The sequence below is a fragment of the Callionymus lyra genome, chromosome 6 (assembly GCF_982586985.1).
Source record: "Callionymus lyra chromosome 6, fCalLyr1.hap1.1, whole genome shotgun sequence".
Taxonomy (NCBI): Eukaryota; Metazoa; Chordata; class Actinopteri; order Syngnathiformes; family Callionymidae; genus Callionymus; species Callionymus lyra.
The window spans coordinates 6,651,609-6,674,382 of NC_141823.1; the positions used below are offsets into that span (position 1 = coordinate 6,651,609).

A 22,774-nucleotide genomic window follows, 5' to 3' on the forward strand; every position below is an offset into this window, starting at 1 on the left:
TCTTTATTGACATATTTAATTGTTTTTATTAATTTAATTAAATAACGTATTTATTTAAATATTGAATTCGTTTTCATTTAATCAGTTTGTTCAATTATATCTATATTTAAAGGTTTAATTTGTTGTGTTTTTAATAATTTAATTAATTTACTTCTGTATTGAAAGGTAACATTATTTTATTGAATCTCATTAATTCCTATATTGGATTATTTTTAATTAATCTAAATCCATAAATGAATTCCAAAATAAATGTGTTTTTTATTCTTATTCCAATTATTATTATTATTATTTATTTTTTCCCCATAGTTTTTAATGGAATTGAATAAATAACGGAACTTTTATGAAAACATTTTATGTTGAATTTAAAAGGTTACGAATAAAAAAAAACATTTGAATTTAAGAAAATGTTATTGGAATTATTGGAATTATTATATCAAATTTTAGGTGTAAAAAACATTCATTTTTGAAATGTAACTAATGTTTTAATTCAGTTATTCAATCTTTTAAATGATCTGACAACGACGTTTTAATAAAGAATAATTCAAAGTTTAAATTCAAGCCGTATATATTCTGATGACACTGACATACTTCCATAAACTTCTCAGAAGTAAAAACTCTATGAACATCAAAACCAGATGTTTGTAAACAAGACTCACCGGAGTCTAGGATGTGACACTGAAGTGAGTCTCTTGTCGCTCAGGAATCGTCCTGGTGGCCATCAACCCGTACGAGTCGCTGCCCATCTATGGCTCCGACATCATCAACGCCTACAGCGGGCAGAACATGGGCGACATGGACCCGCACATCTTCGCCGTGGCCGAGGAGGCGTACAAGCAGATGGCCAGGTGTGTGTGTGTGTGTGTGTGTGTGTGTGTGTGTGTGTGTGCGAGCCGGTGCTTCACCTCCTCCGGTCCAGGGTTTGTAGGTCAGACGGCGGACGAAAATAACCCGGCGGTGGTCTGGTGTCACGCTCCTTTAATAACAGCCACATGACGAGGCGAGCAGTGGGACGCCTCAGACCTCCTGCCGGGACTCAGTGTAGTTTGTGATCAGACCCTCATGACCCTGCTGAGCATCCACATGATCCTGCCCGGGTTCAAATGTGCCGCACTAGCATGTTGTTGTGTCTACTTCATGTCTACTATTATACACATGTAATAGATTCATTAGTAAGTTTCCATGTCAACTTTTTCACAGGATACACTTCCATGTCTGCAGTTATTCAACATTATTGTGAGTTTAAATGGTAAAAAAAAAAGACAAAATAACTGGATTTTTCAATGGATTCTCATGTTAAAAACTCTTAAATAAGGACTGATGTTTGTTGGCAAGAATCTGGCGATATGTCGTGATACTGTAATAAGTATATATGTGTAGTATTGTTGAGTATTTGACTCTGGTGTTGTAGTATTTACAGACCACATGACTCTTGACAAAGTCGTAACTGCTTTCATTTGATTTCAAACCAAAATATGTCCAAACATCAACTTTAAAAAAGCTGCTGAAGTCACTGTATCCTCTCGTCCTCAGTCATCACCACAAGTTCATCGTTCCCTTAGCTGCAGAGGACGTAATGACTGCTGCCGTCTAGAGGCCGGAAGTTTAATTGCGACACAAAAATGAACAATGAAAATGAATATTTGCTTGTTAATTGCAAGTAATAAAAAAAAAAGGGTTTTATGTCATTATCAGTTATTATTGAAAGATGGTAATTAAACTCAATTATAAAGTTATCGGAAGATTATCAGTGTCAATATTTAGGCTAGGTAGTACTTTATTGATTTAAATTAATTGTTTTTTACATGTGAATATATAAATGTGTGTACATATACATATATACAGTACATGTGTAATTTGATGCCAGCTCTGTCAGACCTGGACTCAGCAGCACCAACATGCACTTTAAATCATGCAGTTTATTTGTGAAAAAGGAGTTTCTTCTTCACCCACATAGACGGAGGAACGTCGTGAAAGAAGTCATTGAGAGAAAATCCAGCATCTGAGGAGGAAACAGTGAAGGCTGAGAAAATAGCTTTCAAGTCCAGTCTGAAGTTTCTCTTCAAAACGAGGTCACAGACGAGTGTTTTTTCACGGCTTGAAAGTAAATACATCAGTGGCATCAGATACTGAAGGTTTTAACCTTTGTCGTTGAAATATTGAACGATCATTTTTGGGAATAATTGAATTAAAATCACCTTAATGTATTGACGCGCCCGTGCTTCTACGTCATGTGATCGTCTTCCTGTGGCGTGATTGGCTGAAAGTTTTCTGGTGACACTATTGTAGCAACACTTTTACGTTGAATTTAAAAGACTATAAATGAAGAAATATTAACTTTAGATCATGTATTTTTTAATGATTAAAATCAGATTACTAAACTTTGTGTGTAAAAAAAACAAACGAACAATAAACAAATAATTTGATTAAATTAAGCGATTAAAATCCAAAATCTAAGCTTTAAAAAAACAGTTAAATTGTAAACTTTTAACATCTTCAATGTTAAATTTAAACATTTCATATTCTGATGTCCCTGATAAACTTGATATAGATGTTGTTGTTTTTTTTTCCAAAATAGGAAAAAGAAATTTAAAATTAAAATGATCACTAGTTTACAGAGTAGATTTGCATCAAAACAACTATATTCATGTTTGTTTTCATCCAAAATGTATCTTTTAAATATGACGACAGTGACGACAGGACTACAAAGATGGCCGACTCAGCGCAACAAAACGATCTTTTAAATATGACAACACTGACGACAGGACTACAAAGATGGCCGACTCAGCGCACCAAAACAATATTTTAAATATGACGACAGTGATGACAGGACTACAAAGATGGCCAACTCAGCGCAACAAAACAATATTTTAAGTATGACGACAGTGACGACAGGACTACAAAGATGGCCGACTCAGCGCAACAAAACAATATTTTAAATATGACGACAGTGACTACAGGACTACAAAGATGGCCGACTCGGAGATAAATCAACACAATTTCTTTTTTGGTTTCATTGCCAAACAATTCCTGTCTCTGGACTGAGGACGAGTGTTGATGTATCGGTTCTAACACTTGACCTCCAGGGACGAGCGGAACCAGTCCATCATCGTGAGCGGAGAGTCCGGGGCGGGGAAGACGGTGTCGGCCAAATACGCCATGAGATACTTTGCCACCGTCAGCGGCTCGGCCAGCGAGGCCAACGTGGAGGAGAAGGTTCTGGCTTCCAACCCCATCATGGAGGTGAGAGGAACGTTTAGTGAAGAGAAACTATTTTAAATGAACGACGAGGGAAAAGGTGTGACGTCTGAAACACTCGTCACCATCTGTTAATGTTCATACGATAACAGAATTTTAAATCAGGCCATTAGATCAAAGTTTGTCCTTGTTTTATCAATAATATTTGACACTTAATAAGCATTTGAAAAAATATATGGTTGTCATCACAATATTGTATGGTTGAATTTAAAATGTTGAATCTTGGATTCATTTTTCTGTCAAAAATGTATTTTCAAAACCATTCCATTAAATGATAAATAATAATTATTTTCATAAATAATTTAATATTTTTAAATGAATGTTTTTTACACATACAGCTTGATATTCCAATTCAAATAATCAAAAAATAAATCTTGTTTATTTCAAATTTGTTTTAATTCAATATAAAAGTCCGGAGCTACTGAAATCTTTACGTTCCATTAAAAAAGGCTATAAATTAAATAATATTGAATTAACATGCATTGCATGCATTGCATGAAAAACATTATTAATGGCAATTAGCTTGATTATTTTTTATTATTATTTTACTAGAATGTTATTATCACTAGTTGATATTTCCATTGGAAATGTTGGCTCTACTTTTGAGTCCCTTCACTGACGGAGAGAAGGAGGATCAGACGAAAACATCGGCTAAAAAAACAAATGTAACTGTTGATAAACAGGAAGTGTTGCTGCGTTTAAGTGACAAGTTTCCTGTTGATCTGAAGTCTCTCATCGGCTCATTAAAGAGTGAGAGATTCTAATCAATACATTGTAACAAACGCTGAACACAATGTATTGATTTGACTTTTAAACGTGTTAAAAGAAACGCAGACTCTTGGTTCTGAGTCTCAAAGCTCAGCATCTAAAAAACAAACTCTCAAGCAGTTCTTTAGAAGGATTGATTTTAAATGACTTGAATACCTCGTCAGTCTTTGTGTATTTATTTATCTATTAATGTGTTTCTATATTCAATTTAAATTGTAATTTAATTAAATATATTTAGTGTATTAAGAAGAATATTGAACATTTCAAATGTTGAAATTTGACTTTTAATTGAATTTATTTTTGTTTCAGCATCGAATACATGTCTTGACTATTGGATATAAATGAATAAATAATATAAATAAATACTTTCTTGATTGAAGGTTTGAATTTTTGTTATGCATTTAATACTTGATTTGAATAGTTTATATATTTAAAGGTGGGCTTTGTTTTTTATAATTTAATTTAAACAAATATATCTTATTTATATTGAAATATATATTGATTCTAAATTCAATATTTTGTTGCCTTTTAAACTCAATATTAAAATTAAAAATTAAGAAAATACTGTAATAATTCTACGAATCATTTTTTTTTTTCCGAAGAAAAGTGATACATTTTTGGGAATTATAATATATAAAAAAAGATAATAATACATCATTATATTTTTAAATATTCAAATTCTTATCCAAAATAAAAAAACATTTCAATATACTTGTTATTGAATTCAATTAATTTAACAATAAAGCAATAAAATTGTACCATAGAATATTCTAATAATACTAATATACTTATATACTTATAATATTCATACGTACAAATGTCAATTTTCTAAATATAATACGCTTTCATTTAGGAAAATAAAACTTTGACTTTCGCTTTAAGCCATGATGTGTCCGAGCATAAGGTCGAAGGTCAACATGTTGGTCCTCACACAGGCCATCGGAAACGCGAAGACGACTCGCAACGACAACAGCAGTCGCTTCGGGAAATACATCGAGATCGGCTTCGACGCTCGCTATCGTATCATCGGCGCCAACATGAGGACGTACCTGCTGGAGAAGTCCAGGGTGGTGTTTCAGGTGCGTCACATGGTCACGTCTTCCTGCTGTCAATCACATCACATGATCACGTCTTCCTGCTGTCAATCACATCACATGATCACGTCTTCCTGCTGTCAATCACATCACATGGTCACGTCTTCCTGCTGTCAATCACATCACATGATCACGTCTTCCTGCTGTCAATCACATCACATGATCACGTCTTCCTGCTGTCAATCACATCACATGATCACGTCTTCCTGCTGTCAATCACATCACATGGTCACGTCTTCCTGCTGTCAATCACATCACATGATCACGTCTTCCTGCTGTCAATCACATCACGTGTTCACGTCTTCCTGCTGTCAATCACATCACATGATCACGTCTTACTTCTGTCAATCACATCACATGTTCACGTCTTCCTGCTGTCAATCACATCACATGTTCACGTCTTCCTGCTGTCAATCACATCACGTGTTCACGTCTTCCTGCTGTCAATCACATCACATGATCACGTCTTCCTGCTGTCAATCACATCACATGATCACGTCTTCCTGCTGTCAATCACATCACATGGTCACGTCTTCCTGCTGTCAATCACATCACATGATCACGTCTTCCTGCTGTCAATCACGTCACATGGTCACGTCTTCCTGCTGTCAATCACGTCACAGGGTCACGTCTTCCTGCTGTCAATCACATCACATGATCACGTCTTCCTGCTGTCAATCACATCACATGATCACGTCTTCCTGCTGTCAATCACATCACATGGTCACGTCTTCCTGCTGTCAATCACATCACATGATCACGTCTTCCTGCTGTCAATCACATCACATGATCACGTCTTCCTGCTGTCAATCACATCACATGTTCACGTCTTCCTGCTGTCAATCACATCACATGATCACGTCTTCCTGCTGTCAATCACATCACATGATCACGTCTTCCTGCTGTCAATCACATCACATGATCACGTCTTCCTGCTGTCAATCACATCACGTGATCACGTCTTCCTGCTGTCAATCACATCACATGATCACGTCTTCCTGCTGTCAATCACATCACGTGTCTCTGGAATGAGGAAGTTGAAAATGTCGCACCTGTCGTGGTTCAAAGATGAAGTTAAAGCGGGTCGGTTTCATAAAGTCAGACAAACCGAGCGATTGTTTGGATACGAGGAGACGAATCATCTGATATTATTATTGGATTAAGTGCTGATGTCAGCGGCTCACAGTCTATAAATACTTGATTCACTTTCTTCTGCATTTGTTGTGTCACATGACGGGAAGAAGAAAACAAACAAGTTAATATCGATCCGGAATATTTTCAGTCCTGCTCTAGTGCAGGTCTAGTTTCTTTATGGAGCTTTTTTCTTTATTATTGTCACGTCAGTAATGTAGTAAAGTAATAAATAATGTATTATAATCAGTGTTCAATGTCTTCCAGGCGCATGAAGAGAGAAATTATCACATCTTCTACCAACTGTGTGCTTCGTCGCACATGCCTGAGTTCAAGAATCTCAAGCTGAGTAAGTGATCACACACACGCACACACACACACACGCACACACACACACACGCACACACACACACACACACATGCATTAACAAATAGACAAACGCATGCTCATACATAAACACACATGCTCATAATACACAAATAGACACACACATGCTCATAATCCACACATAGACACACACATGCTCATACACACGCACGTCTATACAAACACAGGCCCATACATACACACACATGCACATCTATACACACACACGCATGCAGAGATATACAATGTCCCACACAAACTCACTTACGCACACGAGGGAATAACGTCCTACGTTTACACAAAAACACACTGTGGCCTCACTGTGGTTGCATGCAGGACGACACACAAGTACACAACATTCCTTGATAAAACAAAAACTCATGCGCACTGTGCATTAACACAAGTAAGAACACACAAGTTAAAATAATCTTTAATATCTTTAAACACTGAAGGTTCCCCTGATGTATCATCTCCCCCAGTGTGGAGCTGCACCTGCTCATCCTCGTCACACACACACATGCACACGTACGCACACGTACGCACACGTACGCACACGTACGCACACGCACGCACACGCACACACATGCTGCTGGCACCGTCACTTACACACACTTGTCGGGAGATTCATCCTCTTTCTCTCTCTCTCACACACAATACAAACACTATAACACACACACACACACACACACTATAACACACACACTCATACTATCACACACACACACACACTATAATACACACGCTATAACACACACACACACATACACACACTATAACACACACATTCGCACTATAACACACGCTATAACACACACACACACACTATAACACACACACACGCTCTAACACCTGCACACAAATTATAATACAAACGCTATAACACACACACACACACATTTATACTATAACACACACACACTATAACACTCACACACTATAACACACACACTATAACACACACAAACCAACACTGTAACACACACACTATAACACATTCAAACCCACACTATAACACACATACACACACACACTATAACACACACACACACACACACACACTAGAACACACACTATAACACACACACACACACAGCTGCTGTGTTGCTCTCACTAAATGCAACGCTTGTCACACTCAGCCCCTGGTTGCCTGGCAACAGCTCCTTCCTTTAATTCAGTGAATGAAGGAGAGGATTGTTAAAGTCTAGACGCGACCTCTTGACCCCGCGTTACTCTATAACCTGAAGACGGTCAGTCAGACCTGGACGCCACTGAACATGATCACATGATCACATGAGATGTAGAATAACCAGTGATTGGATGAAAGTCTCTCACGTAACGTTTTATTTTGATGTGAAGCTTGTTTCTGACGTCACGTCCACAGGTGGTGAGAGTGTGTGCAACAGCACCATCTATTGACAGTATTGGGTACTAATGGAAGTGTACCACAATATATAGATTAAATAATTTAATATTTATAAAATAAACTTTAATTTTAAGATACATATTGACATAGTATTATTACAAGAAATGCAATAACTTCTTTAAATACAATATATATGTTTTTTATATAAGCCTTTTTTTTAAATTCAATATTTAAATGTTTGTATAATAGTGCCAACATGAAATAATGTATTTTATTTAGCTGTTGTTTTTGTTGTATTTAAGTATTAAAAATAAATAAATAATGTTATTTAATATTTTTTTATTTAAATGTTTTAATTAGTTTTTTTTAATTTAAACCTTTTCCAATTTAGGGTTTTTCTTATTTTACACATAGACTTTGATATTTTAATTCCAATAAGAAAAAAATCTACATTAAATATATTTTCATTTGTAGTCTCTTAAATTCAATATTGGTATACCGAAAATGTAATATCGAATTAAATATATATTAAAAAATATATAAGTATTGAAGAATTTAGAATATAAAACTATATTCTATAAAAATCAATAATTAAAATAAATAAATTCCACCTTTCAACATAGAAACCATTGAATTAAAATGCTTAAAAAATGTGTCTAATAAAAGGATTTAATATTCTGATGGAACTTTCCTCCGAATAAGAAATTGTAAAAAAAAAAAAAGTGCTGGTAAAACAACTTCCTGTTTCCTGCCAGGCAAAGCCAAGGACTTCCTGTACACGCGACAAGGCAACAGTCCGGTGATCGAGGGAGTGGACGACACCAAGGAGCTCTGTACGACTCGTCATGCCTTCTCGCTGCTGGGTAACCTCACCTCCCATGATGCACCTGCTGAGCCTCTCGTGACACCTGTGCTGGTCTCCTCCAGGTATCAGCGAGTCCTATCAGATGGGTCTGTTCCAGGTTCTGGCCGCGATTCTTCATCTGGGAAACGTGGAGATCAAAGACAGAGACTCGGACAGCAGCGTCATCGCGGTAAATATATTTTTATTTTCATGTATTTCTGTCATTCTCTCCGTTATTCACACTTGTAGTAACGACAGTGACTTTCATCGTCCAGTTTTATCTACTTTGAGTTTGAGACAAACATTCAGCAACATAACATGACAAGAGATGGAGACACATCTGATGTGGATGGATGGATGATGGTTGATGGATGGATGGATGGATGGATGGATGATGGTTGATGGATGGATGGATGGATGGATGGATGATGGATATATGGATGGATGGATGATGGATGGATGATAGATGGATGGATGGATGGATGGATGATGGATATATTGATGGATGGATGGATGGATGGATGGATGGATGGATGGATGGATGGATGATGGATATATTGATGGATGGATGGATGATGGATATATTGATGGATGGATGGATGATGGATATATTGATGGATATATTGATGGATGGATGATGGATGGATGGATGATGGATATATTGATGGATGGATGATGGATGGATGGATGATGGATATATTGATGGATATATTGATGGATGGATGGATGGATGATGGATATATTGATGGATGGATGATGGATGGATGGATGGATGATGGATATATTGATGGATGGATGGATGATGGATATATTGATGGATGGATGATGTATATATTGATGGATGGATGATGGATGGATGGATGGATGATGGATATATTGATGATGTATATATGGATGGATGAAGAAATACAATCTTGATTAAAAAAAACTAAAATACTATTTTATATAAAAGAAAGAAATACAATCTTATTAAAAAAAAATACAATCTCTACAATTTTGAATAAATAAATACAATATTGATAAAAAATTCAATTTTTAATAAATGAAGAAATACAATCTTGATATTAAACAAAATCCAATCTTGATGAAATGCAAAAATACCATTTTGAATAAAAATTGAAATACAATCTCGTAAAATTAAATTTTTAAATAAAAAAATAAATCCAATCTTGATATAAAATACTACCTTTAAAAAAAAAATCCAATCTTGATATAAAATACTACCTTTAAAAAAAAAAATCCAATTTTGAATAAATAAATATAATCTTGATTTAAAAAAAAAAATAAAAAAAAATCAAGACAGAAATACAATCTTGTAAAATACAGTCTTGATATATAATAATATCTTTATTAAAAAACACTAAAACTAAAAAGAGAAAAAAACATGTATATTGATCAAAAAAACTATCTCAAGAAAAAAAAACAAATATAATCTTGTGCTAATGTACTTGCAACATAAAATGGCAAAATCAATGAAAAAATCTTTGGACAAACAAAAATGACAAATTCAATGATGAATATTAAACAACTGGACGACGTAAGAATTGTTTATTACTTTATTAAGGAAAACGTCATACAGTCAAAAACTCCAATGAAGCTTATTTTAAGAAATTAAAATGACACTTTTTTTAACATTCAAGATTCACAATACAAAAACGATAACATTCTGCAACAACACAATCTTGTTTTTTTTTAACAATGATCTGAAATGACAAGAGTATTTAAGCAGGTGTTTGTTAGATGTTTCTTCATAATATTCTATGATCTTCTCAGCCCAACAACCCGCACCTGACGGCCTTCTGCGACCTGGTGGGCATCACCTACCAGGACATGTCGCACTGGCTCTGCCACAGGAAGTTGAAAACCGCCACGGAGACCTACGTGAAGACCATCCCCCGCCTGCACGCCACCAACGCCCGGGACGCCCTGTCCAAGCACATCTACGCCAAACTCTTCAACTGGATCGTGGAGCACGTCAACAAGGCTCTGGTCACCAACATCAAGCAGCACTCCTTCATCGGCGTCCTGGACATCTACGGGTGAAACCATCGTAGCGAGAAGAACATCAGCGACATCGGAATATTACGTTTACAATGTTGAACTTTAGAAAGAAAAGTATTTAAAAAATGTTTCATTATTTAATTCAATCATTTGTATACTAAGGTTTGAATTTTCTTTAATTCGTAGCCTTTTAAATTCAATATAAAAGTGTTGGTATCATAGAGCCATCTTGTCAGACTAATGCAATCGAGCACCGAGCTACTCTTTCTTACTTTTAAATTCAATATAAAAGTGTTGGTATCATAGAGCCATCTTATCAGACTAATGCAATCGAACACCGAGCTACTCTTTCTTACTTTTAAATTCAATATAAAAGTGTTGGTATCATAGAGCCATCTTATCAGACTAATCCAATCGATCACCGAGCCACTCTTTCTTACTTTTAAATTCAATATAAAAGTGTTGGTATCATAGAGCCATCTTATCAGACTAATGCAATCGAACACCGAGCTTCTCTTTCTTACTTTTAAATTCAATATAAAAGTGTTGGTATCATAGAGCCATCTTATCAGACTAATCCAATCGATCACCGAGCCACTCTTTCTTACTTTTAAATTCAATATAAAAGTGTTGGTATCATAGAGCCATCTTATCAGACTAATGCAATCGAGCACCGAGCTACTCTTTCTTACTTTTAAATTCAATATAAAAGTGTTGGTATCATAGAGCCATCTTATCAGACTAATGCAATCGAACACCGAGCTACTCTTTCTTACTTTTAAATTCAATATAAAAGTGTTGGTATCATAGAGCCATCTTATCAGACTAATCCAATCGATCACCGAGCCACTCTTTCTTACTTTTAAATTCAATATAAAAGTGTTATAATAGAGCCATCTTATCAGACTAATCCAATCGAACACCGAGCTACTCTTTCTTACTTTTAAATTCAATATAAAAGTGTTGGTATCATAGAGCCATCTTGTCAGACTAATGCAATCGAGCACCGAGCTACTCTTTCTTACTTTTAAATTCAATATAAAAGTGTTGGTATCATAGAGCCATCTTATCAGACTAATGCAATCGAACACCGAGCTACTCTTTCTTACTTTTAAATTCAATATAAAAGTGTTGGTATCATAGAGCCATCTTATCAGACTAATGCAATCGAACACCGAGCTTCTCTTTCTTACTTTTAAATTCAATATAAAAGTGTTGGTATCATAGAGCCATCTTATCAGACTAATCCAATCGATCACCGAGCCACTCTTTCTTACTTTTAAATTCAATATAAAAGTGTTGGTATCATAGAGCCATCTTATCAGACTAATGCAATCGAGCACCGAGCTACTCTTTCTTACTTTTAAATTCAATATAAAAGTGTTGGTATCATAGAGCCATCTTATCAGACTAATGCAATCGAACACCGAGCTACTCTTTCTTACTTTTAAATTCAATATAAAAGTGTTGGTATCATAGAGCCATCTTATCAGACTAATCCAATCGATCACCGAGCCACTCTTTCTTACTTTTAAATTCAATATAAAAGTGTTGGTATCATAGAGCCATCTTATCAGACTAATCCAATCGATCACCGAGCCACTCTTTCTTACTTTTAAATTCAATATAAAAGTGTTGGTATCATAGAGCCATCTTATCAGACTAATGCAATCGAGCACCGAGCTACTCTTTCTTACTTTTAAATTCAATATAAAAGTGTTGGTATCATAGAGCCATCTTATCAGACTAATCCAATCGATCACCGAGCCACTCTTTCTTACTTTTAAATTCAATATAAAAGTGTTATAATAGAGCCATCTTATCAGACTAATGCAATCGAACACCGAGCTACTCTTTCTTACTTTTAAATTCAATATAAAAGTGTTGGTATCATAGAGCCATCTTATCAGACTAATGCAATCGAGCACCGAGCTACTCTTTCTTACTTTTAAATTCAATATAAAAGTGTTGGTATCATAGAGCCATCTTATCAGACTAATGCAATCGAGCACCAAGCTACTCTTTCTTACTATTAAATTCAATATAAAAGTGTTATAATAGAACCATCTTATAAGACTAATCCAATCGAACACCGAGCTATTCTTTCTTACTTTTAAATTCAATATAAAAGTGTTGGTATCATAGAACCATCTTATCAGACTAATGTAATCGAACACCGAGCTATTCTTTCTTACTTTTAAATTCAATATAAAAGTGTTGGTATCATAGAGCCATCTTATCAGACTAATGTAATCGAGCACCGAGCCACTCTTTCTTACTTTTGAATTCACATCAAGATGTAAAACTACCATAAGTTGGAAATGGCTGAAGTTTTTCAATTGTTTTTCCAATGATGAGTTGAGGCACCAGAGCTTCTATGTCGTCACATGATCAAGTTCCCATCCCATGATTGGCTGAAAGTTTGATCAAGTATCTTGGTGCTCTTTTGGTTTTGTCTGGTGACATTATTACACCAATATTTTTATATTGAATTTAAAAGGCTACAAATGAAAAAATATTGAATTAAAAAAAACAGATGTTTGAATAATTGGAATTATAATAATAATTCGACTCTTATGTGTAAAAAAAACAAACATATTCATATTAAAAAGGAATTAAAATCAGTAATTCAAAAAAGGATTGAATGCTTAAAAACAACTTTTCAATAAAAAAAAGTAGTTAAATTCAATCTTTCAATATTCCGATGGCACTGGTTCACCTTCATATCCTGGTCATGTGTCGTCATGACGATGCTGACCGTCGCTCGTGTCCTGCAGGTTCGAGACGTTTGAGATCAACAGCTTCGAGCAGTTCTGCATCAACTACGCCAACGAGAAGCTGCAGCAACAGTTCAACATGGTAGCTCCTCTGAGTGACCTCGGGTCAGGGTTCAAGGTGTGACCTTCAGGTGTGTGACCTTCAGGTGTGTGTTCGCAGCATGTGTTCAAGCTGGAGCAGGAGGAGTACATGAGGGAGGAGATCCCCTGGACGCTGATCGACTTCTACGACAACCAACCCTGCATCAACCTGATCGAGGCCAAAATGGGGATCCTGGACCTTCTGGACGAGGAGTGCAAGGTGACGACACCTTCCTTATCTTATCTTAAACACTCTGTAAAGGTCACTTCTTTGATTTTGAGACGACCCTCAAACTTCACAAGTCACTGAAGACCTGTTTACGATAATTATGGTTCATTATAGGACTGAACGATTTAAAAAATATATATCATTTAGATTTTTTTATTTGTAAACCAATATTGCGATTCAAAATGTATGTTTCTTAATACAAAATAGTATTTAAATAGTAAATAGTAATAGTTGTATAGTATTACCAACACAACACTTGATATAACTGGAGATTCATTGATTGATACATAAGTTGATTCAAATAAACTATCTTGATTTAACTTTTAAACTGTAAAAATAAAAAACCCTAAATCACACCGTCCTACAAATATTACAAAAGCTTGAGAGCAAAAATATCAATAAAACTGGCTACACCAGTGAAATATCTAAATATTAAAGTATGTACTTTTTTGAGTATTGTTTTGATTGTTTAAGCGCTTTGTGACCCTGGTCTCGAAAAGCGCTATATAAATAAATATTACTTACTTACTTACATATTTTTTTCGCTTTTTAATACGAGCAAAATAGAAAACGGTAAAAGGCCTTTCATCCCAGTTTACTTTTGTTTCTACCGCCACCTAGTGTTGAGTCAGCGTAAGTGAATTTAAAAATATGCGTTCTTTTAAAACTGAATTTATTTTTAATCGTTTTGCTTTGGTAAGTGTTTAATAATGATTCATCTAGTTGTCCATGTTGTTATCAACTACACATCACAGACCAGGGTCACAACACGCTTAAACAACACAACAACACACGGTTAAAATACACACAAATTTAAAAAAAAAAGTTAAAAGTTCAAGACAACACAGTAGACGAACATAATTTCAATCAACTTAATGTCTATCATGTGACCCACATCTAACTCACCGTGATCGGGAAGATCCTCAACTGTTGCAGTGCATTATGGGAGAACACGACAAACACTGAAAAAGAATCCACGCGTCCATTGATCTGGTGAAACTGTAGGTCTGACTCGAACCATGTGTTGAAACTTTGCGTCTCTTCCTCAGATGCCTCGAGGCTCCGACGACACCTGGGCTCAGAAGTTGTACAACACACACCTGAAGACCTGCTCGCTCTTCCAGAAGCCGCGCATGTCCAACCGCGCCTTCATCATCCAGCACTTCGCTGATAAGGTGAAGATGTTTAGATGTTTGGACGTTTACAAGTCGGTTGAACAGAAACATGTGACGTGTGGGAGATGATTCGTCATCAATGAGGATCAGTTTATCAGTTTAAGCAGCAAAATAAGAGGAAAATATATACATTTCTGGTTATTTCTGTATTTTAGGGCATGGATTATATTTTTTCTTTTTTTGCTTTGCTTAATGTAACATATTTAAAATATATATATATATTTGCCAATTTTACATTTTTGCTTTTGCCAATGAGGAGTTGACCTACCAGAGCTTCTACGTCGTCACATGATCAAGTTTCCATCACATGATTGGCTGAAAGTTTGATCAAGTAGCTCGGTGCTCTTTTGGTTTTGTCTGGCGACATTATTACACCAATATTTTTATATTGAATTTAATTTATTGATTCATTGATTATTGATTATATATTTAAAAAATATATATATATTTGCCAATTTTACATTTTTGCTTTTATATTTCTGTTAACTCTCATTCCACAAACATTGAACCCAATGTTTTTTTTAAACGTCACATTTTTTAAACAACTAAATTCAATCGTATTAAAAAACTTGTAAACTTAAAAAATATAATTAATGAATATAAAAATGTTTGTGCCAAGAAGTCATTTAGATTTTTTTTTTATTATTGGAATTGGAATATCAACAATAAAACTTTTTTTCTTTAAATGTTACATTTTCTTTAAATTCATATAATTCAAAATAACAAATTTAATATTTCAATGTAGAAATTATTTCATTTATTTTTTCCAACAAATGTATTTATTTAAATGCTTGAGGAAAGAAAAATCATGAAAAAAAACAAAACAACAACTTATTTTTAACGTTAAATTCAACTATGCAATACTTTGAAGACACTGATCTACTTCTATATACTGAATAAATAACAGATACAGATTAAATATTACCGTTTGGTGTCACAATCTGTCCTTATGTGAACAACAATTGTCAATTTTCCAAAATTCTCTTACTTTACTAAAGGATTACATCATCTTTTTAAGATACTGACTCTTATTACAATGGTTTGAACTTCGATGTCTTTTTTAAATGAGTTCATTCTTGAGTCGACTTCAGTTCCACTCGCTGTGTTTCTAGTCCTTGACCTTTAAGCTGAGACAGTGGGAACATTCAGATTTGGTTTCCACGAAAACTGTGCGCGTCATTCAGGACTCGAGAGCAGTTTTTACAGCCGTTAAGGATTCAGCGTAACGTCGTAAAAGTCGAGAGCAGCTGATCTTAAAAATGCCTTCATTGTCCCTCAAACCCTGGCAGGTGGAATACCAGTGCGAAGGTTTCCTGGAGAAGAACAAGGACACCGTCAACGAGGAGCAGATCAATGTGTTGAAGGCCAGCAAGGTGAGCTGTTCAAACACTCGCTGACCTTTTGATGAATATTTCTGCAGGACCATGAGTTCGTTACAGCGAAAAACTGTCTTCTCACATCAAAATCTTTAATTAAGTGAAAGCAAGAAAGTACCAAATATGTACAGTGACATCATCAGCATCTCATTCAGAAGTTTGGAACTTAATATTGTGAATTGTCTAGAATCTGGCGAAACAACGCTTATCACGATACAACGGCGACAATGTGATTATATGTGTAGTATTGTCGAGTACTTGACTCTGGTGTTGTAGTATTTACAGACCACATGACTCTTGACGAAGTCGTAACTGCTTTCATTTGTTTTCAAACCAAAATATGTCCAAACATCAGCTTTAAAAGCTGCTGGAGTCACTGTATCCTCTCGTCCTCAGTCATCGTCGGGATGTCGCAGGATTTCAATGTTCATTTACGGAGAACGTAGTGACTGCTGCCATCTAGCGGCAGGAAGTTTAATTGCAACACAAAATTAACAAACGCTCTAAATATTGTTGTAAATTGTAAATAAAAAAAGTATTTTATTTAAAAAAAAAACATTTAATAGAAATACAAACCATAAAATAACTGTAATGAAAGACATTGCCGTTGAATATCAATACGCTATTATGAAAGAAATATTGCGATAATGTGTTTCTTAATATTTTCTTACATTGATCAGTTCAGGGTCAAGGCTTTTTCCTTTAATTATTTCTTTTCAATCTGAAACATCAGTGCACCTTAAAAACATTTTCTTTTCAATGGATTCAGTTCTGTTGAATGTGAAGTAATTATTGCAATATTTAAGTGTAACTATATTTTTTTACTCCCCTTATATTCATGAATACCTGTCAAAACCTTGTGGCGTTTGATTGATGGGATCTTTGGATTTTAAGTTTTATTTATATATTTTTTACGCTTCTCTCTGTTTATGAAGGAGACTGAAGGTCACGTAAAACTTGCTCAACATGTGCCAGGCTTGAGTTTACGTGATTTAATTCAAATTGATATTTTTAAAATCACATCAGTGAAAACCTCGAAGCTGCTCTGATACTATCTTTTCTAGCACCAGCGGAGCAGAAACCTGGGTAAGATCAGAGTCGTTTTTCTAACCTTTAACTCACTTAAGTTAAGGCTGATGTTAACGAGCCTCTAGTGAGTCTTAAATAGACTCGTAAATAACTTCTTTCTCTCGATCCACTCCCTTCTTTTTAATCATAAACCATCCAATAATAACTTTTCCTGAAGGTCCTGAGATGTGATTTAATGTCTCACCTAATTATTGATGAAAACGAAGCTCATGAACGTGAACTTGACGGTGTTTGTTTGACGGTTCTGTTCGTCTCGAGGTCGAGCACGTGATCTGCAGAAGCAAATGATTTCAGAACTATTGCTGTGTCTCAAATCACATACTTGTGTACTTAAACGTAGTATTTTTAGTTCATAAGTGCGTCTCAATTCTTAGTATGTGAAATGTAGTGATCCATGCACACTAGATTGTCACTAAAACACCCACAAAACTGAGTATGAATAGATGGACACTTTCTACACTAAATGTAACGGAAGTTACGTCTATATATATCTATATAGATATATATATATATCTATATATATATAGATATATATATATGCATATACTTACAGGTGCATTTTCAGCAGCAGTAGGAGGATGACACGTCTTCGGTGCTGATACCGGTGTCAATAACTTGAAAAATCAATGAATTCAGTGAATTTTAATTTCTATATTGAGTTGAACTGTTTAGTTGTTTTGAAAAACATGAATATAACAAATTATTATATATACATATTAATGATTAGCCTTAAAATTCAATATTAGTGTTGGAATAATAGTGCAAACATTTTTCTATTTAATTTAAAAGGCCACAAGTAAAGAAGTACTTAATTGAGATGTCATATCATAGACGGTATATAGGTGTATACTTCAGTTATATACTCTAAATAAATACAATATAGTAAATCAATCGGATTATAATCCTCAATTCTCACACTCTTGAGTTTATAGTTCATGAACAACTTCATATTTTGTACGACTGTGAACTGAAGCTAATGGTTTTTGTCTGATGTCTAATAGTCACTTATTCTTTGTATTTTATTAATTTCATATTATTAATAATTAATTAATAATTCTTATCTATGTGGTTTTTCCCAGCACTATGTAAACGTCCTGTGTTGTTTTTACAATTCCAAATGTTTTGATAATCACATGACAATGAGCTATAATGATAGTACAATTACTCCCTGTGGTTTCATATATATATATATATATATATATATATATATATATATATATATAAGAGGTTGTGGCAACATATGGAATAAAATAACAACAAACTAGTTCATTTTAATCGGTGAACTGAACTTTGAACTAGGTCACATAGAAACCTTTCCAACACTGATCACTCTTCATCTTCCATGTACTCGTTTAGAAATATATAATATTCACCTTTCTTTTGAATAGATTTATATTTTTTACAGCTCATCCTTTGTAAACATGTGTTGCAACACGTTTTATAAACTGTCATAACATCTTCTATAAAGCCTTAAAACATTTCATATAAAGTGTCACTGATCTTCCCTCGTTACATTATTATTAATAATTAAAGATAATTATCATTTAAGATACATTTATCTTTTCCTCACTAGACTTAACAAATGGATACATTAGATATTTCCATCCTTCATGTTGAGCTATTTATTAGTGATGTGTTGATGAAGCTTCATGAAACAGTGTCATGTTGTTCAGAGGTCAGTAGGTGGCGCCATCAATTTAAAAATGATGTTCCATTAGAACAGTTGTTCAAAACAAGGTAAAATAGTGCAGAGACGCCATCTAGTGGACTCTGAAGATAATGACACTGCTTCATGAAGCTTCATCTGATCATCACTAGTATTTATCCATTTGTAAATAAGTGTAAAATCCTCAGGATTTATTGTCTGTGTTTGCATCATTGTTTTGTTCAGCGTCTCCTCATTAAACGTGGTTTTGTTTCTGTGGTGTGTGTCTTTGTGTCGTTGTGTGTCCTCATCACGACAACCCTTCCCTGCCAGCAGAAGGTAAACACAACAAGTGTCGCTATGACGACACGCCGTCTCCGCCCTCGTGCTACCTGTCTGTCTCTCACCTGTCGCTCTGTCTAACAGCACGGAGAAGATTCACTTGTTGTTTCTCTGCATGATCGACACGGTCTGTGACCAGAGGGTGAAGATGTTCTTGGTTTCAGAGAAACGCTGTGAACCAGCGACGCTTGTGTTGTTGTTGTGGTGCTGAGAAGAAGCACGACAGCCGGAGCTCATTCAACACGTGTGTGTGTGTGCGTGTGTGTGCGGGTGCGGATGTGTGGGTGCGGATGTGTGTGTGCGTGTGTGTGCGTGTGTGTGCGGGTGCGGGTGTGTGGGTGGGTGTGTGTGTGGGTGTGTGTGTTTTTTTTTTTTAAATCTAATGAACAAAAGTCAACCGTGACATGTATGGAAGTATATCAGTGTCATGAGAATATTCAACGATTACTTTTAATACATTTAAAATGTTGACACAATGTTGTTTTTTCTTAATTAAAGTATTTTTTTTTTTTTTATAATTTTACTCTTCAATTGACAGGTTTAATTTTAAGTTTTATTGAATAATTAAATATAATAATTTGTATGTTGAAATGTATATATGTTTAAATATTTAAATAAAAATATATTTTGAAATCATTTTCAAAAATAATCCTGTTCGCTATGATCATTTAAATAATTCAATAATAATAATAATAAAAAGGTTTTATTCTTTTAAATTCAATATATTAATGTTGGTGTAATGGTTCCACCAGACATTACCAAACGAGTACCGACTTACTTGATCGTACAACAGTATACATTTTAAAATTCACACCATTCTGTAAAACTACATTTAGTTGCTGAGGATTTTTTTTACGCTGAATTGACCAGGACTTCTGAGAGGATCAGTGCTCGACTGGATTGGTCTGTTGAGATGGAACTATTGTAACAACATTTTCATGTTGAATTCAAAATGTCTAGAATTTAAAAACGTTGAATTAAGAACATTTATTTTTGGATAATAGGAATTGGAATATCAAACTGTATGTTTAAAAATAAAAAGTTAAGTCATTTTGGAAACATTTCCTTTTTTTAGTTTTTTTATTCAATTTTTCATCAACATTTACAAATTCAACTTAAATTATTCAGGAAAATAATCTAATAATAAAACTGTTTTGTTATTGAAACGTTTAAAGTGTTATAAATCAACCAATGACACTGATTTACATCCATTAATGTCACGGACAGATGTTATCGTTTGAATAATTCTCTAACAAACTCTAACCATTTATTGCAACATGTCCTCAAACTTGTGACAATATTCAATTAACGTCTTTTTTCAGTTTGTTTAATTCCATTAAATCCACTAATTTCTCGTGTGTCTGGGATTTGTTGGTGACTCTGTGTGTTTGGCTGCTGTTTCCAGTTCGACCTGCTGGTGGAGCTGTTCCGGGACGAGGGGAAGGCGACCAGTCCCTCCGGTCCGACCCCGGGAGCCGGAGGAAGAACTCGCCTGAGCATCAAACCCGAGAAGAACCGAGATACGAGCAAAGAGCACAAGAAGACGGTCGGCTGCCAGGTGTGTGTGGAGGTCACTCTTGAGGGTTCAGGGTCTGATAAAATACAAAAGTACAGACTTGAAAACAAAAAACAAAAAAAACAAAAATGTTATCTCGATAAAATACAAAAATGTAATCTCAATAAAATACTAAAATGCAATCTCAATAAAATACAAAAATGCAATCTCAATAAAATACAAAAATGTAATCTCGATAAAATACGAAAAATGTAATCTCGATAAAATACAAAAATGCAATCTCGAAAAATACAAAAATGCAATCTCTATAAAATACAAAAATAAAATCTTGATAAAGTACAAAAATGCAATCTCGATAAAATATGAAGATGCATTCTTGATCAAATGCAGAAAGTAAATCTTAATAAAATGCAAAATACAAGATTGATAAAATACACTCTTAACAAAATACTAGTAATGTGTTGATGAAGCTTCATGAAACAGTGTCATTATTTTCAGAGTCCACTAGATGGCGTCTCTGCATTTTTTTACTTTGTTTTGAACAACTGTTCTAATGAAACATCATTTTAAAATGATGGCGCCACCTACTGACCTCTAAACAACATGAACTAACTAAAGAACTAAACAAGAATGGAGGCAAAAAAACGTTACAATATTAACAGGAATTTATGTTAAATAAATTTGTTTAACTTTAATTTAATTTAGCCACATAATAATACTGACAGAACCAACACATTCAGGATTTAAAGTGCAGTATTTGAACAGAAGATTCACTTCAACACAAGTGTGAGGCACTAATTAACGCACCCACCTTAGTTATCACGCTAACAAAACAGTGAACTCCCATGATGCCTTTCTACACACCGCTCTATTAAGTGACTGCTGATTGGTCGCTACAATACCGTGTTTTTAAATTCTACGTCTGTGTTGTCAAAAGTGATCGATGGCTGTGATTGGTTGGCTGGGCGGCAAAGCATTATGGGAGCCGATAGCACCAATTTCAGATACATTATAATGTACATAATTGAAAGGTTGAATAGTCACTAGTTTGTGGATTGTGTTTGATTGAAGGGGATTCGGAACGTGAGTCACAAACTCAAATAGTCAATAATGATTCCACCATTTTAATGTTTCTCCTTCAGTTCCGTAACTCTCTACAAATGCTGATGGAGACCTTGAACGCCACGACGCCACATTACGTTCGCTGCATCAAACCCAACGACTTCAAGATGGCGTTCACGTGAGTGGATCCTCGCGTGGCTTCAAATGTTTGTGTAGCTAACGTCAGTTTGTGTGACTAACGTCAGTTTGTGTGGCTAACGTCAGTTTGTGCGGCTAGCGTCAGTTTGTGCGGCTAACGTCAGTTTGTGCGGCTAACGTCAGTTTGTGCGGCTAACGTCAGTTTGTGCGGCTAACGTCAGTTTGTGCGGCTAACGTCAGTTTGTGCGGCTAACGTCAGTTTGTGCGGCTAACGTCAGTTTGCGCGGCTAACGTCAGTTTGTGTAGCTAACGTTTGTGTGCGACGCCACGAGAGTCTTTTGATGCCCAGACTTTGATCCTCGAACCCATGGTTCCTCCACAGGTTCGATCCCAAGCGAGCGGTGCAGCAGCTGCGAGCCTGCGGCGTCCTGGAGACCATCCGCATCTCGGCTGCAGGGTTCCCATCCAGGTATCGCCATAGCAACCCTCGCACTGCCAGACATGAACTATCAGACGTGTGA

The 22,774-nt window shown here is 35.2% G+C and overlaps 1 protein-coding gene across 2 annotated transcripts in view; it reads left to right on the forward strand.

Moving 5' to 3' along the window:
• myo5aa (myosin VAa) overlaps positions 1-22,774 on the forward strand; it is a 71,123-nt gene that overhangs the window by 22,748 nt on the left and 25,601 nt on the right. For both annotated transcript variants that reach the window (XM_087793285.1, XM_087793283.1), the window contains exons 4-17: positions 701-845; positions 3,084-3,240; positions 4,959-5,102; positions 6,516-6,597; positions 8,734-8,841; positions 8,906-9,012; positions 10,596-10,861; positions 13,601-13,682; positions 13,761-13,901; positions 14,960-15,085; positions 16,375-16,458; positions 20,943-21,095; positions 22,196-22,293; positions 22,636-22,722. In XM_087793285.1, the coding sequence (XP_087649411.1) occupies positions 701-845; positions 3,084-3,240; positions 4,959-5,102; positions 6,516-6,597; positions 8,734-8,841; positions 8,906-9,012; positions 10,596-10,861; positions 13,601-13,682; positions 13,761-13,901; positions 14,960-15,085; positions 16,375-16,458; positions 20,943-21,095; positions 22,196-22,293; positions 22,636-22,722 (1,780 nt within the window). The remainder of the gene's footprint in view (positions 1-700; positions 846-3,083; positions 3,241-4,958; positions 5,103-6,515; positions 6,598-8,733; positions 8,842-8,905; positions 9,013-10,595; positions 10,862-13,600; positions 13,683-13,760; positions 13,902-14,959; positions 15,086-16,374; positions 16,459-20,942; positions 21,096-22,195; positions 22,294-22,635; positions 22,723-22,774) is intronic.